General features: G+C 39.5%; 1 protein-coding gene and 1 long non-coding RNA gene across 2 annotated transcripts in view; one reads left to right on the top strand and one right to left on the bottom strand.

The window, feature by feature from the left end:
* Window positions 1-1781: 1781 nt before the first annotated feature.
* On the top strand, window positions 1782-4538 carry LOC105947431. Its single transcript, XR_001170862.2, has 2 exons — window positions 1782-1824; window positions 4254-4538. It is a non-coding gene; the product is annotated as an uncharacterized LOC105947431 (long non-coding RNA).
* The window catches only part of kif26b (kinesin family member 26B), a 171154-nt gene continuing 156267 nt past the window's right edge, over window positions 3443-18329 (bottom strand). Inside the window, exons 12-15 of the mRNA XM_002931509.5 lie at window positions 14876-18245; window positions 8688-8890; window positions 7083-7233; window positions 3443-4405 (exon numbers count right to left, since the gene is read on the bottom strand). Coding sequence (XP_002931555.2) covers window positions 4257-4405; window positions 7083-7233; window positions 8688-8890; window positions 14876-18245 — 3873 coding nt within the window. The 3' untranslated portion in view covers window positions 3443-4256. The remainder of the gene's footprint in view (window positions 4406-7082; window positions 7234-8687; window positions 8891-14875; window positions 18246-18329) is intronic.

The following is an 18329-nucleotide window of genomic DNA, read 5'->3' on the forward strand; positions in this document are numbered from 1 at the left end:
AGTATCGTGACTTTTCTTGGGCCAGGTTGGAGCTGCAGAGTGCCATTGAGCCCTATGGGAGGCTTTCCTTGGGCCGGGTTGGAGCTGCAGAGTGCCATTGAGCCCTATGGGAGACTTCCCTTGGGCCAGGTTGGAGCTGCAGAGTGCCATTGAGCCCTATGGGAGACTTTCCTTGGGCCGGGTTGAAGCTGCAGAGTGCCATTGAGTCTTATGGGAGGCTTCCAAAATCATGCAAAGTCTGAAAGGTTTGCCCGCCGTTTACGAGCGCTCAATACGAAAAAGTCGCGTTAAACGCAAAATGTTCGTTTTTTTCCCATTTGAATTCATGGATTAGTAAATGTGCCCCCTAGTCTCCATGGTGTTTGCATATGCAATATCACTGCTTTAATAATGCCAGTTACAAACTGAACACAGCATGGCCAATGAACAATGATTGTTCAAGATGAGGGATTAGACATTTTACTGTTAATAAACATTACACATATATTTAACTACTTTATTGTTATCAAATTTAACATAGAATAATCCCATCATGTATTATTCAGACCTTGATCTGACTGTGAGAAAATGTGTAAAGTCTTTGCCTTTTTCATTCTCAAATAAACAAGTGTGTTTAAAATGTGTTTTAAATGTGTATATTTACAGTTCAGCACTCTTTAAATGCTGAGCTAAACAGGGCAAACAGTGAAGCTGAAGCTGCTTTATGTTCTGTCCCTGTGAGATGTCCCTGCCTCTTGCTCAAAACCATACATTTTTGTGATTATAACAGGTGAAACATTGGGGTATATGGCCTCATATCTTACACAATGGGACTTAAGGTGGCCATACATGTGAAGATCCGCCAAGCGAGCGGATCTTCTCCCGATATACCCACCTACGGGTGGCTGATATTGGGGAACATGTAGGCTAATTCGATCGCTTGGCCCTGGGGCCAAGCCATCGAATTATAATGGCGGCAATGGGGTAGTCGGTTCGGGGACTGCATCAACGAGCTGATGCAGTCCCTGATCCGACTAAATCTTTTAACCTGCCTGTCATGTTGGAGCAGTAAGGCTCCATAGATTTTAAATTTTCAATTTCAGTCTGGTTGAAATCCACATTTGAGGGAAACCCTTCCCAGTAGGGGGTAATTCACAAATATCCTCTAAAGACACAACCAGGACTGTGGAAGGTGACGACATAAACAACTTCATCAGACAATGCGGGACCAGCCCGTTAGGGCAGGAAGCTGGGGTCTTTGATCTGTTGATCAAAGAGAGGCAAAGTGTGGCCCCAAGAACAGCAGGGGGGTGCAGCTATCAGAAAATATGGATTATAGAAATGGATCCATATCTCCGCTGCTTTAGGGTCCACATCCTCATAAATCACATAGGATTTATGAGGAAGCCGCAGGCTTCACAATGATACGAAACAGGGGCAGCCTATACCCCTCTCTGAGCAGGAATGGGTTCTGGGGGACTGGGACATGAGACCCCCCTCATGTTTGGTATCATTTTGATCGCCCATATATAGGTTAAAACAATTCCCTACTTTCATAATAATATTGAATACTGGCACGTACCAATATTATATGAAAAGAAACTGGCATGAGAAGTACAGCTCTCTAAAGAGGGTGGGTGGGGACCACCCAAAGGGGCCATGTGACCAGTTCCTGGGCACTCCCTCCTCATGCATACGGTAATGAGGGAGGAGCCCAGTGGGGAATAAAAGCACGCATGCCCAGGTATTCTTTAGCTCATTCTGGAGGCCGCAACTTATGGATATAATGTTGGGGGATGGGCTCAGGACTTTCAACCTCTTGCCTCAGAGGGCACAGGATATTCGGTAACGTACTTAGGATTTCTCTGTGTTTTTATTCTCTTTTATTTTTACTGTTTGTACATGTCTCTTTTGTAATATTCTTTTACTGCACTGTTTACTGTTGTAATATTAAATATAAAATTTAATAAGTTATGTCCTTCGGCTCTATATCAATTCCCATGTACCTTGTATGACTGCTCAGGCCTAGAAGTGTACTAATTGTTTTGTTGTGTGCATGCTATTAGTTAGTGGACTGTCAGTAGGACAGTGTATATGTAAATTAACCGTGGCTGTTGGTGTGTGTGGGGAAGTGGTAGAACTATCCCTCACAGAAGTAAGAAAGTTTGTGTGCGATATATTTCAGTAATTGGGTTTCTATCGCCTGTTAATGATAGATGGTGGCAGCGAATAGTTATTTGGGGCAGTGGTTTGTTTGGGGGTGCTTGATGTTAGTCTAACCTGGGTGAAAGGTGACTGAGTGTAACCCCCTTGTACCCCGTCCCGGTGTCAGGCGCGTCTCTCGCAGTGACGTCTCCCTGACACTGCCCGATCGATATCTGGCCAATTACAGGTCAGATATCGGCCGGGCATGCCCCTCGTTCCTGCCCCTACACTGGAATCGGTCCAAGGGACCGATATCGGCAGCTACAATTGGCCCGTGTATGGCTGCCTTTATTTATCAACACTGGACAATTTTAGTAGCTCATAGATACCAATCAGTGATATGCTTTTTCGAGCCAGCTGTAGGAGGAACAATGAATGAAACAATTTGATTGGTTACCATGGGTTACTGGCAACGGGCAAATTTGCCCATTGTTGATAAATTCTTGGCATTAGGGTTGATTCACTAAAGTGCGATAACGCTTATCACATGTTTTTTTGCGTTAAAATTGATGCGAAAAAAAATGCGTGATTCGCTAAAGTATTATTGCATGCGTTAAGTCGCATATCGCGCGCATTAATTATCGCACAACCGCATGCGTTAATTTTACCGCATTGCGTTAATTCTCGCACAGAAATAATACTAACGCATGATTCACAAACACTTAGACGCGGTAGTTATAGAAAAGTACAGTTCATGAGCTTTTGGCAACACAATATGGACTTTGCAGTGGGATTTTTTCAAGTCTGTGTTGGCCCTAGAGTGATGCAGCCGCCAGTTTGCAGGGAAATGGTCATTTAAAAAAAAAAAATAGTTTTACGAACGTAATGCTGTGTATGGCTAATATGGCATGCGCAGGAAAAAAAGCGCACGTGAGAAGTAGCGCGCTGCGCTTATTAGCGCGTGTTGCGTCGAATACCACACGAAAATAGTCTTCGCGACTTAAATTATTCAAACAGCATCGACCCTTTGTGAATCAACCCTATTGTGTCTTATGCATTGGGATGTATTTATTAACACTGGAGACAAAACATCACTGGTGATGTTTCCCATAGCAACCAATCAGCAAATAGATTTAAACGATAACCTACATATTAGAAAACAAAAGCAAAGATCTGATTGGTTGATATGGCCAACATCAAAGGTGATGTTTGTCTCCAGTGTTAATTAATACACCTCTTTGTGTAACTTTACATAACTTCCACACAACAACCACAACTTCAGGCCAGTTTCTGCAATAAAGACACCAAACAGGACTGGTACATTTTTTTGTTCTTTTTAATACTGTATGGATCTCTGCCCACGTTACATTTAATACTGTATACCTAGACATGCATGCAAAGCTGTACGGCATCAGCAGCTGTCACAAAATGCCTTTAACAGATACTGACCACGTGCCTAATCCTTTGCTTTGGGTGTCCACACACTGTTAACAAAGACAGTTAACACAGTTATTTGCTGTACTCCTCAGGAAACATTGCAACAAACACAAGTTACTCAAAACAGCAAGTCAGAAATAGGGATATACACGAGAAAACAAACCTCAAATACATAAAAAAGAAAGATTTTTTTTTCTTATTTTTCTTCTTTACTGTGACTAGCACCATCTGTACACAGGGGGAATATGAACATAAACGTTTGGATAATAAAGGTTTGAAAGGCACTTAATCAGTCTGACCGTGGATTACTCTTCTTCATACAGTACTGCCGCTGCTCCAAGTCCCACTACAATCCCCCCACACTGCTCATTGGGAGGAAATATCTCACTTTTGCCTTCAGTCTTTATTTACAAAATAAACCTTAAAAGTTTTTCAAAGTGCTCTCGTCAGTCTTGCAGTCTTGCACTGATACCAGACTTGTTTTTCTATAGAAATAAAGTTTGAAATGTGCTGTTCCTCAATGAAAACATTCTTTGCTTTCATCACATTCATTGTCACTTCCCAGCATCACTTGCTCCAACTTTTGTTCTAGATCCATTGTCTTTGAGTGTTGTTGGAAGGGTAAAGAAGTTTATAAAGGGTAAAGAAGTTTATTATTAAATTGTGTTCCTCCATTAATTCCTTTTGTTCAGCCCTTATCGACGGCGTGAGGTGATATCAAAGCAAGTGATCATCATTAGATGTGCTTTACAGAAATTGACTCGATTCTCCAATCGCTCCGTTACACATTCCAGGGCCTCCAAATACTCTATGGAGTCAACTTCATAGGTTTGCTCCAAGTCGACTGGAAACAAATTGAAAGAAACAAATGAGATAAAACTTGTAATAAAATAACACATTTATGCAACTTTATTACTTATAATTAATGGTTAATAACTATACTTTTAGAAAGTACTCCAATAAATATGTAAAGCTGTGATTTCAAAACTATAACATTATAATCTATAGTTTGGCCCATAGGGAAATGGCCACACTGTAGATTATATCCATAATTATAATCTATCTATATCCATAATTATAACTATCGCTCTTACAGTGGAGGAAATAATTATTTGACCCCTCACTGATTTTGTAACTTTGTCCAATGACAAAGAAATGAAAAGTCTCAGAACAGTATCATTTCAATGGTAGGTTTATTTTAACAGTGGCAGATAGCACATCAAAAGGAAAATTGAAAAAATAACTTTAAATAAAAGATAGCAACTGATTTGCATTTCATTGAGTGAAATAAGTTTTTGAACCCCTACCAACCATTAAGAGTTCTGGCTCCCACAGAGTGGTTAGACACTTCTACTCAATTAGTCAACCTCATTAAGGACACCTGTCTTAACTAGTCACCTGTATAAAAGACACCTGTCCACGGAATCAATCAATCAAGCAGACTCCAAACTCTCCAACATGGGAAAGACCAAAGAGCTGTCCAAGGATGTCAGAGACAAAATTGTAGACCTGCACAAGGCTGGAATGGGCTACAAAACCATTAGCAAGAAGCTGGGAGAGAAGGTGACAACTGTTGGTGCGATTGTTCGAAAATGGAAGGAGCACAAAATGACCATCAATCGACCTCGCTCTGGGGCTCCACGCAAGATCTCACCTCGTGGGGTGTCAATGATTCTGAGAAAGGTGAAAAAGCATCCTAGAACTACACGGGAGGAGTTAGTTAATGACCTCAAATTAGCAGGGACCACAGTCACCAAGAAAACCATTGGAAACACATTACACCGCAATGGATTAAAATCCTGCAGGGCTCGCAAGGTCCCCCTGCTCAAGAAGGCACATGTGCAGGCCCGTCTGAAGTTTGCCAATGAACACCTGAATGATTCTGTGAGTGACTGGGAGAAGGTGCTGTGGTCTGATGAGACCAAAATAGAGCTCTTTGGCATTAACTCAACTCGCTGTGTTTGGAGGAAGAAAAATGCTGCCTATGACCCCCAAAACACCGTCCCCACCGTCAAGCATCGGGGTGGAAACATTTTGCTTTGGGGGTGTTTTTCTGCTAAGGGCACAGGACAACTTATTCGCATTAACGGGAAAATGGACGGAGCCATGTATCGTGAAATCCTGAACGACAACCTCCTTCCCTCTGCCAGGAAACTGAAAATGGGTCGTGGATGGGTGTTCCAGCACGACAATGACCCAAAACATACAGCAAAGGCAACAAAGGAGTGGCTCAAGAAGAAGCACATTAAGGTCATGGAGTGGCCTAGTCAGTCTCCGGACCTTAATCCAATAGAAAACCTATGGAGGGAGCTCAAGCTCAGAGTTGCACAGAGACAGCCTCGAAACCTTAGGGATTTAGAGATGATCTGCAAAGAGGAGTGGACCAACATTCCTCCTAAAATGTGCGCAAACTTGCTCATCAATTACAAGAAACGTTTGACCTCTGTGCTTGCAAACAAGGGTTTTTCCACTAAATATTAAGTCTTTTTTTGTTAGAGGGTTCAAAAACTTATTTCACTCAATGAAATGCAAATCAGTTGCTATCTTTTATTTAAAGTTATTTTTTCGATTTTCCTTTTGATGTGCTATCTGCCACAGTTAAAATAAACCTACCATTGAAATGATACTGTTCTGAGACTTTTCATTTCTTTGTCATTGGACAAACTTACAAAATCAGTGAGGGGTCAAATAATTATTTCCTCCACTGTATGTGTAGGTATTCAGATGCATTGCAACAGAAAAGAAAAACCAGAACACAGTCTGTAAAGAGGAATGGGCGGGGGACAGCTAAAGGCAGAGAGCAGCAGCACAGAATAGGCATGTGAGACATAGGAGAGGCTAAATGGTCAGGTGGGCATCATAAACAGACAAGATGGAGGACCAATGCTGGAGGAGAAGGAGTGTAAAGGAATGGGCATGAAACTGGGGAGGGGGATGGGAGGGAGATGATGTGAAAAGGATGCACATAGAGAAACGAGGTGAAAGGGAAGGAAAAGAGCAGAAGTAAAATGGCCAGACTAAAGGGAGCTGATGTGAAAGGGACATTGTATATTATAATAAAAAAATGCATCCCTTGTTGTAAAATATGAGGATTTAAAGTCACCCTGTAGTTCCACAACCTGTATATACCTGTATATATGGTCATGGAACTCCTTGGTAACTTATAATATCCTTAGATTTTACACTAGGGGGTACATTATTCACTATATCACAGTACATTGCAGCTGTAGCATAAGCACCATGTGCACAGGTTGTCTGTATAACAGAGATCAAACTTGGAAATTACAAGGCACAAGCCTAGAAGACATTGCAACAAAGGGCCCCAATGTTTGTGCTAAACATGTTACTCTGTGGCATTTGGGATTTGCAACAGGTCTGCATAGACTTCTACAGACATTTCATCACTTGTCCAGGAGCAATATGTTTTGGTCGCCCCACTTCAGCCCATCACCAGGGAAATGAACAGTATTTATTGTGCAAATTTATGGAATATACAATGATTGCAGTGCTTAGATTCTTACATTCACTGAGCCATTTGTTTGGGTCCAGCATGAGGAACTGCTTGGTGATCTCTAGTTCCTTCAACAACCATTCATACTTGGCCCTGATGTCAGCAATTCTCTGCTGACGATGCTCCAGGATTTTTATTTTCGAATTATTGCGGGAGACCTCCTGAAAAGGAAAGGACATACATGTTAAGAACAGATTTCACTATAACATAAGGAATAAAGACCTCTATTGCTATATGAGAAAATGGGAAAATCTTGCTTTAGTTATTACTGCTAGTGATACTCAATACACACATCTCATTCAAAGCATACCAAGAGCGAGTGAAAGCCATAAATAAACATTTTGCTGGGCTACTAAACCGGAAGACTTTCGCCTCGCTAAGTATATATCCTAAAATCAGAGGTTCTTGTTGTAGAACCTGACTTTCCGATTACTGCCTTTTACATTTCAAGGTCAATTTACCAACCTGAATGTGTTCTCTGAATATACAAGCTTGGTTTTATATGTGAATGTGAGTTTATACTCAAGCATTAAGTAGCCTCAATCATGTTTCTGATAAAGTGGCCATACATGTGAAGATTTAGATTGTTCTCAGGTAACCATTTGTATCATTCAACCATGCCATCCATAAAAAATGGCCGTGCAAAAAGATTTAATTATCCCTGGGATCCTTCAAAGCTTCACTTCCTACAACTAGTAAAAGTTTGACTATTAACAAACATGTTAGTATTGCTTATGGCATATTCTAGCTATACTGCACTGGCTTCTTGTAAAACAATACATATTAGTATTATTAAAACTATGTATTAGTAAGATCTAAATTATCTTCGCTTGTTACTGCCCTTCCCTTATGGAAAGGAAGATCAGCAACTGAGAGTCCCCCCTATAACAAGAAGCAATTGTTACCAACGCTACTGTTTCACATCATTAACACCATAGAACTTATTAAAACATTCCTATTTGCACAAAAATATGACTAAATCACTTGCCACAATGTCTCTTAGCAGAGGATTTCACTATTAGGAAAGTAATATTTAGTCTCTCTCCCTTAATATATCAGCCTATATGTCCTCAAAAGTGCCAATCAGTAGGAGAGGCAACTAAGCCAGCATACAGTCAATTAGCTCACTAGATCCATCAGTGCCCATCAGTGGTGAAATGCTTATGAGAAGAAATCCATAGAATTAACAGTTTAATGTGGAAGTACGACTTTCAATTTTTGCATGATCAGCTTAAAATCTTTTATGTCCAAATAATATGTACAATTTGCAATTTGTAGAATTTAAACTCTGGAATTGAGAAAATGAAACATTTGCATCATTATGGGTCTTGGTTTTATATGTTTTTTTAAAAAGTTTAAATTGTTTATTTAAAAATCTTATTGGTGCTCTTGCCTGTCCAGAGCCCGCTTCCCAGAAATCATACATTGTCACAACCATGTCAAATTATCAGTAAGAAATGGTTTCTTTACTTTACTTTTTCACATTCTATTATTCTTTTTGGGAATACAACTGATTCCTAGTAACACTCTGAACCACCCCAATGACCCAGGAGAAAAAAATTAAGGATGAACAGCACTAATATTAATATATTATAACCAATATTATACTGCTAACCTTGCAGTCTTCACTGCGGCGTCGCTGGAGCCTTTCCACATCATCTATTTCATAGACCTTAATCTCAAATGGTTCTCCAAGACCTCTCTGTCCATTGCACATTGGGCCATCAACCCAGCGAACTCCAGGGCTGTTGGCTGGCTTCCGAACAGGGGAGGTAGCATCAAGAGATAAAGCTGGTACAAGTCTCCGCCTTTGTGATCCTGTAATTCAAAGAGATCCAATCACCATTTTAAGTTTGTCATAAGTAAACATGGTCACACATAAAGTTACAGAGTAAACACATAGGGGCTGATTTACTTACCCACGAACGGGTCGAATGGAGTCCGATTGCGTTTTTTTCGTAATGATCGGTACTTTGCGATTTTTTCGTATGTTTTGCGATTTTTTCGGATTCTGTACGAATTTTTCGGATCCAATACGATTTTTGCGTAAAAACGCGAGTTTTCCTATCCATTACGAAAGTTGCGTAAAAAGTTGCGCAGCGTTAAAACTTACGCGAAAAGTTGCGCATTTTTCGTAGCGTTAAGTTTTAACGCTACGAAAAATGCGCAACTTTTCGCGTAAGTTTTAACGCTACGCAAAATGCGCAACTTTTTACGCAACTTTCGTAATGGATACGAAAAACTCGCGTTTTTACGCAAAAATCGTATTGGATCCGAAAAATTCGTACAGAATCCGAAAAAATCGCAAAACATACGAAAAAGTCGCAAAATATTCGTTTTCAAGTCGGAACTTTTTCAATTCGGGTCGGATTCGTGGGTTAGTAAATCAGCCCCATAGATTAGACTCTACTACTTCTCTTTTCTTTCACCCCCCCCCCTATTCTCCTTCTCTTTCTCCTCTCTTTTATACCTTGTTTTGTTTATTTGAAAAAAGGAAAATAAAAGCAATTTAAAAAAAAACAAAAAAAAACCACATTGATTAAATTACTCCAGCTTGCTACTAACTGGCCTCCGTCACTCCCATGTCTCAAATTCTGCTACTAGAATTTGCCTCTAGAGAGTACAGGCACCTCTACTCTTAAAATTCCTATGGCTACTACTCTTACATTATTATGGCTACCCATGAAACAAAGAATAATTTACAAGTTCATTTCCATGGGTTGCAAAACCCTTCATTCCGCTGTACCTCATTACATTCTATTGTGTCTCCATACATTTGCATATCTTTTGAGCCACCAATTGGTCACACCGCCCACTACTACTGCTGTTTTCCGCCTTAAACCTTTTTGCCTTGCTGCCCCTTACATTTGGAATGCCCTCCCTGAATTTCTCCGGAGAGAAACTTCTCTCAGTCTCTTCAGAACTAAACTGAAAGACGAGCTCTTGGAGCACTCACACAGCACCTAAACTGGGAACTGGCACTTTTATTGCAGTGTCTCTCACTGCAGCACTTAACATCTTCCTATCTGTAAGTTACCCACCCACAGAGATTGTAACCTCTATGGGGCAGGGACCATGAAGGATGTATTTGTACCCCATAACTGCATTCATTTTCTAGTCAGTGGCCATTTGATTTTGCTATAATGAAAGTATTATTCTAAATAACTGCTTCAAGTCAACCGCACTCTGCATTCTGAATTTTAAATTCTGTTTTTTGAAGAGGAATTTATGCTTTTAATTTGGAATAAATTTCCAACTCCTCCATAAAACCTGTATGATTGTTTAACCCAGGAGCTAGTTAGATCTGCTTTAGGTTGCTTTAAGTTTAGGGCTTATTTGTCTGTACACTAGCAGCATCAATTTATCCTCGGTATTTGAGCTTTTTGTGTGATATATCTAAGAGTAGGGGAAGAGTAAAGCTGCCAAAATTCTTTTTAAAAATATACAAAGTTCAAGATAAATATGTGGACCATTATATTTTATGTTTAATGAAAGGTTTTTTTGTTAGTTTAACCCTATAAATGTCCCAACATATAATGTGGGAAACCTGATCCTGTATGTTAGCTTTTCAATACAGATAACACTGTGGCCAGCCTGTAGCTCAATTAGACAGTATGATAATGATCCTGTGTAAATATATATTCATTTTGGCAGTCCAAATAGTGTTTATGCACTTTTTCTATATAAACCAAATGAGCTCATGTCAAAAAGCTTATTCATCCAATATGTATCTTCCTCAATTATCTTATACAAAATCCGTTATCGCCACCATTAATCAGTTAACCTCAGGTTAAATACCTGAAACAAAAGAAATGCTGAGGCCCTCAAGTTTGGACAGAATAAAACACTTTCATCTCTCACTAACATCTCGTTTCCGATGCTTTCAAATATGTTTGATTATGAGAAAAGGCTTTGTGTGCTTGCCCGGATGAGCTCACTCCCACTGAAAATTGCCTGGCTCACTCTGCAAATTGCACACCAAAGATTAATGATTAAGAAGCAACAAAAAGGAAAAAAAAACTCTGAAGGGACAGGTTAAGTATGCACTAAATACTCTTATGAACTCTTCCTGATCTCAACCTTTAATCAAACAGCCCTATCAATATCTGTATGCCATTATCATTCATACTTCAGTTAAAGAACCCACTAATGAAATCATATCACCTCATTTTGTTAAACTTAAATAATGACTTTTAATAGTAGGAAAGTGATAGCTCCTCTGCTTTTAAGAACCAACTGGATTCTACATAAATATGTTATGATTGTGATGAAATATCAATATTAATACTAGAAAAAATAATCCAAATAGGCACCATTATTTGTAAATGAAATGGTCACTAGATTGGGGAAAGGTACAACCATACAGACACATTATACATAATTTTATTTTTTTTGCACCTTAAGTCATCCTTGAAGAAGATAAATTCTATTTAAAGGCCAATAACATTTATAGATATAGAACACTGGACATACAATATACAGATTCCGCAAATAAATTAATTAGTGAGATATTTCAGCAGGGTGGCATCACTTTATCTGCATGGGTTTCACTCAGCTACACCATAACAATATGTGAATGTGCAAATATGCTCTATCTATTCTATAACAAATGACAACAGGTCTGGCATTGGTTAAGTACTGCAGTTGGCAGTGTGTATACAGGTAAGGGATCAGTTATCCGGAAACCCATTATCCAGAAGGTTTCGGATTACATCTCTTCATTTTAATCACATTATTCAAAATTTTACAAATGATTTTCATTTTCTCTATATTTATAAAACAGTACCTTGTACTTGATCCCAGCTAAGGTATACTTAGTCCTTATTGAATGCAAAACAATAATATTGGGTTTTATTTAATATTTAAATTGTTTTTGTTTCCCTTATCTGGAAAACCCCAGGTCCCGAGCATTCTGGATAACAGGTCCCATACCTGTACACATTCAAGGGACAACACTGAGGTGAGGAATACAATTCCCAAGCCATTGATATGCAAGCATCTGGATGCAAAGTATCTGACTTTTACAACATTTCTCTATTACTGGCTCTTAAAAACATAACAATGAACACAATGTTTTAGTGCAGGTATGGATCTGCCCGCTGCACAGAGCCATGTTTTGATTTATGTTGATCATTTCTGACAGTCAGCCTTTGAGACCATAATAGTCATAAATACTTCTGACAAGGTTACCTGACCTGAAACGAGCAAATCTTCCCTGGCATAATCTTTAGCGTACATTGAATTGTGCACCACAGGATATGGAGCTCAGGGGCTCTTAACACCAATAAATAGGATGTGATTCTTTCTCAAACTGCATGGCCCTTTTGTGATTAGCTATAACGGAAAAATCCTATTTGTAAAATGGTAATGGTGCCTTTGATCTGGTCTTACTGTATTGCCACAGGGTCTTAAATTCTGAACTATCCCTGCGACCTTCTGCAATATGGGAAATTATCTATCTCCAAACCACAGGAACTGCATGTAAGATTAATATTTCTGTAAATTCGTGTGTTTAAATTTCTTATTGCTGTTCTTTTTTCTACAAAACACTGCAAACAAAATAAGCTATTCATTATTTCACTAATAAATATCATCATAACATTTTTCATTAATCAACCTGTTCAAAATTGTAACAGATATACAGTAGGTTAATATCACACCTAGTGCTTTATCCATGAGACAAGAAAATTATTATTAAAGACAGGCACTAACATGCTACACTGTTTACTATTTACACAGGACCTTATGCTTTGTGTGCCCTTGTCCTTAAGGAATATGACAGTGAGATATCATATATGAAACAGTGAGACAGTGATATATCATATATGAAAATTACAAAAACTGTGGGTGTGGAAAGTTGAAAATCATGGGAACTGTAAAAATGAATAATGCAGTTGAGCTGCATGTTGCTGCATGGCTGCCTAGAAACTAGAATAGCCTGTAACAAGCATTTAAATTAAACCTATCTAGCCATGCAGTCCTTGTTAATATATGTCCAATTTTTAAGGAGTACAAAGAATGTATGTTCACTTTATGCACTTGTCCTTGTGTTGTATTTGCTACTACAGGAATAAAAATTATTTTAGTTGTTCCTGCACCCAGAAGAATTGAATCCTCCCAGGTGCAGGCACAACTAGCGTTATTTTCAAGCGTATGGAGAAAGGACTGACAAGGCTGACAATCTGCCTCAGTGCTCTGTAGGTGATAATGAGGCCTGTGCCTCATGGGTCAGTAACATGCAGCACTGGACTGGGGCTGTGATTTAAATGCCCCCTCCCTACATACGCACTCCTGCCCCCCTCGCAAGTGAAAACACATGCTTCATTGTATGTATGTATGTATGTATATCTTTATTTATAAAGCGCTACTTATGTACGCAGCGCTGTACAGTAGAATAATTGTGTTATTTCTGCCTCCTTACTTTGAATGTTGATGGGGCAGAGCAGGGAGAGGAGCGGCCCTGGGTCGGCAGGGGACATGAGGGTCTGTATTTTCTCCCGGTGTCCCGCCGGCCCAGTCCGACCCTGGTAACAAGATTACATGCAAGCAAGAGGAAAATAAATATATATTCAGATCTAAGGGGATAATCTAACAATAATGTATTACGAAATTATACAAACAAATTTACTCTATGACAATTTGCTATTGGCCTTTATGGTTATTGGATTATTTAACTTTTTGTTCTGCAGCTCTTTAAACTTGAAATTAAAACTAATATCTGGTTGTTTGTTTCCCACATGCCCTAGCAACCAGAATGTGGAGTTTTCATTTTAGACTACAGAGGCAGAATAGCAAATCAAATCATTGAAAAACTGTAAAATTCAACACCAGTCGCAATCAATCTTATTATTGTCTACAATATACTAAAAGTCTAACTAAGTCTAACTTTCCCTTGAAAATTTCCATTACACAAATAAAATAAAAAAAATGAAAGCATAGTGGTTGGCCCAGGAACAAAGTGTCAAGGGTTATTAGTGAAATAACAAAAGTCACACCGCATATTATACTGTCTCAGTGCAGTTACCCATAGCAACTCATTTGATCATTGCTTTGATTTTCTGACATATAGCAGTCTGACTGTTAATTGCACTGGTGCAACTGAACTTCTTTTAATAAAAACAAAACTAATAGGTGAGTTAGAACATAATTATGATTTAATAGCATATGCCGACCTTTCAATCTTGCCTATTTGGTATCTGGTGCTGACTAAAAGCACCCATATAACATATATAACATTTGTAGTGCAGTTTTGTGGGTTGAGTAGCTGTGGACATTTGTGTGAATGACAAACTGGGCACTGGAAAAAAGCCAAAAAGTGCTGGCTGATACGTGCAGATTGTTTCATTAACTGAAACAATAACTCAGTATTGCTGATGCAGTGCTGATCCCTGACCAAACTCCCTCACTGAAAGTAGCATGTCATTTAGCAATTGCTCCCTATGAATGAGACGACCCAGTGCAAGCACTTGTAGTGGCCAAAAGACATATTTTTGCATGTCATGCTTTTTACATTTGATATATTTTGCTGCACAGTTGAATAAAACCTCACCGAATCCAGGATGCCCTCACATGCTTGGAGTTACAGATCATTAATTTAGACGACTAACAAAACTGGTGATACACAACGCAATAATGCAATTTTTTTTTTATGTATTACCTTATTGCTGCTGTACCGTGCACAATATTTGCAGATGAATTATATACAAAGCCAGTTCTGTGCATTGGATGTTCATAACTGTCACAATATCTGTGATAATTTACAACAAATCCATATAGTGGCCCATATTGACCAAAATACTGTACCTGCATTTGATCGTTTCTTTGATGTTTTAAGACTCCGGCACCTTCCACTTAGGGAACTACTGTTTTCACTCATAGAGTCTTGCGCAGAGGATCCGCTTCCTGTAGCTTCACTGTCCCTCATCATGCTTTCATAGCCACTACTCCCACCACTGTGGTAAAACAATGCAGTTTTTCCCATGGCAGGAGGAAGTTCTCCACTTAACACACTGCTGTTGTCACTGCCATGCCCACTACTGCAACGATGAGGCTTCCGAGGGGGTGTAATTTTGCTATAAGGGGAAGGTAAAGTATGCACAACTGGTTTATCTTCTCCATGTAGAGTGCCACGCTCATCTGAGTCAGTATTCCCATGTGAATGCACACCTCTATTGCCAGCAGTTCCCTGAAGCAACTCTGAAATCCTCCCATTAACTGCTCTCAGTGGCAACTTAGAAGCAAGTCCAGAACCTTTACTCCGACTAAGGGATTGTGTAGACCAAGACATATTTTTACCATTTGGCGGCAAACTTGAACTTCGACCAACAGACTGTGGGAGTGATTTTGTAGAGAAACTTAGCGTTTTGGTAGTAGATGCTGATAGGCTCCGAGCTTTGGGGTTAGCAAGAAGAAGCTTGCTTACGGCTGATATTTTACATGGGCTAGATTTAGGAGAAGAACCAGCTGACTGTGAAAGTGATGAGTTTATTGGGGAAGACATGGTACTTCGATTTAGGCTTCTTCCAGATCTTGGTAGGGTACTGTCTTTACTAAAGACCATTCGTGAACTGACTGACGAAAGACTTCCTGCCCTTTCTAAAGACAGACATTCATAATGACTCCCATTGGACCTTCCCAATGAATTGGTTCTGCTGGCTAATTGTTCAAGTTTGGCACTGAATAATTTGCTGCTGCTGTTGCTTTTAGTATCTGTACTCAATCCTGTCAATTTCATGCTAAGTTCATCGGGAAGACTGGGTAAGGAAGACAAAGAATGCTTTGATGGGCTGCTACCATGGTGCTGTGGGCTAGCTCTGTTTTTCTGATCTAGACTTGATTTCCTTACTGGAGGCAATGGTGGCATTCCTTTGGGACGAGTGAGCATGCAATGTTTTGGAGATGCAACTCTTCTTTCAAGTGTAGATTTGGAGAACTGTTGCATGGTAACAAAACTAACTGTGCTACTATCAACATCATTGCTGGTGATATCTTCTGCTTCTAGTTTTTCTGACTTCTCTGACACCCTTGGAAGGCTTCCTCTTTCATAATTATCACTTAAATGAACTGTGCTCTGTGTGTTTAACGCCATTTCACACCCATCCACTATTCTATTTATGTTGTCTGGCACTGGTGAAATGCTCCCTTCCCCACTGCTACTACTTAATCTGTCTACCATTTTCTGGTTTCTGTCTTGTTCGTGGTCAGTTGTACTACTTATAACATCGCTTGAACTGGCGATGTCCCTTTTTACATCATCTTCACGTTTTAACCATGGATCATCATATGTAGGCTCTACTTTACAGTTAGCATCACTATTTTCTTGGTGCTGGGGGGTTTTGTTAGAATGGTTGACTCCTGAAAGACCTTCATTACACTCCTGAGATTTAAAGGGGCTCACTGCAATACAAGGATATACTGTAATGTTTGTTTTCATTGGAATGCAGCTTTCACAGCCACTTAAACTTGAAGATTTTGATATAGTAACTGTAGTTTTTCCTAAAGTGGATATTTTGCAGCCCTTTAACGGTGATACATTGATTTTGCAATCCTCTGTCAATTCTGGTTGTGCCTGTGTATTTTCTGTTACTGAATTCTGCCTGTTGCTGGTACACATCACACTTATATTTTGAAGTGCTGTTGTAAATTCAGAAATAGGAGGATCAGCCATAGCTTCACCGTGACCATAACACGCTTGGGCAATAAAACTGTGACAGGATTGTTCACCATCACTGCCTGTGCTCATTTCACTTAACCATGAACTTATTGATGAACGTCTGCTACACCCTTCCTGACATTTTTCATCTAAAGTTGTCTTAGGAAGGGGCAAAAACTGTGTGATACTAACTTCTGAAACAGGAGCAGAATTTGAATATGACTCAAGGTCTTCACTTATGCTACTAATAATGCTTACAGGTCTGGATCCAGAAGCCAAAGCCTGGACAGAGCAGTCACTATTAAAACTGATAATGCTAGTAGGACGTCCATTGTCAAGGACTCCACTTATTGTAAGTTCTTCAACTAAGGTAAATACTAACTCATCCTCGCCATTTAGCTCCAGTGGTTGCTGCACTGTGACCATTGTAGTGCTAAGAACTTCTTTTTTGGATGCTGTAGAATTGTTTGTCTGTTGATCTAGAAGTATTGCATCTGCAGAGAAACTTGCAGACGTAGAGATGGATCTTTTCATGACCTGTGGGCTCATTCCTACTGGAGGAGTGCGGATTTCTGGTTGTGGCAATGTTTCTGCAATGTGTGATACAGAGTCTTTAATATTCATGGAAGGGCTGGTACTAGGTATTACTCCCTTTTGTGTATAGACTTTGCACCTTTGAGAAGGAGAGCTTGGTGGCTTATATTCTGAAGTCTTAGAAAGACTAGCAATGCCCAGTCTAGGTGATCCCATTGCTCTTGGTTTTCCTTCTACGAATCCAAGACTATTTAGACTTTCTCTGCTGCCCTGTAAACTGTTATTCTGACCTAGCTGTGAATTACTACTTTGAGCTCCACAGCTACCTGTTACACTGCGGGGAGAAGAAGGTGTAGCATTATCAGTTATGTGTCCCGCAGCTGAGTGAATTTTTTGCATTTTGTGTGCTGTGCCACCCAAACACTCCCTGCTATCCTTGTCAGAAGACTGATTTTCAGGAATGTTATCCTCTTTTTTTGTCTCTGTTGTGTCCTTGGGTTCAGTTACTTGTGTCAATCCAGATCCTTTGGTAGTCTGATCTCCAGCATATGGAACAGGTAATTCTTCATACGGAAAACTGCTTGTTTCCTCACTTCCGTCAATGCAGTCTAATCTTTCCTGCAGCTCCGCAAAAGTATTACATTTTAAGCAATCTCTCTCTGGTTTGTTCGGAACTGATTCACTTATTTCCTCACATTTTACTTCATTTTTTGTCTTCTGCAGAACTGGAACTATTGGAACAAAGTCAGGAGGTCCTTCATTATCAGTCAGCTCTTTATCTGACAAAGCTGTTCCATTGGGACCTACATAAATAACTGTATCACAGGATTGTTCACTGCTTGATGAGTAATCTGGGTCACTAGATAAACTTAGAAGAGGAAAATCAGGGTCAACCACATTTCTTGAATGGAATGGTCTTAGCTGAGTAGGCCTTCGCATTCGTCCTTCTTCACATGAGCTCTCGCCTCCAGATGAACTTGATGTGTACTACAGAATAGAATAATAAATTAAAAGTATGAAAGACAACAAATATGAAACACCATTTTTCTAAGACTTTATAAAATAATTCAA

This window comes from Xenopus tropicalis, chromosome 5, assembly GCF_000004195.4.
Source record: "Xenopus tropicalis strain Nigerian chromosome 5, UCB_Xtro_10.0, whole genome shotgun sequence".
Classification (NCBI taxonomy): Eukaryota; Metazoa; Chordata; class Amphibia; order Anura; family Pipidae; genus Xenopus; species Xenopus tropicalis.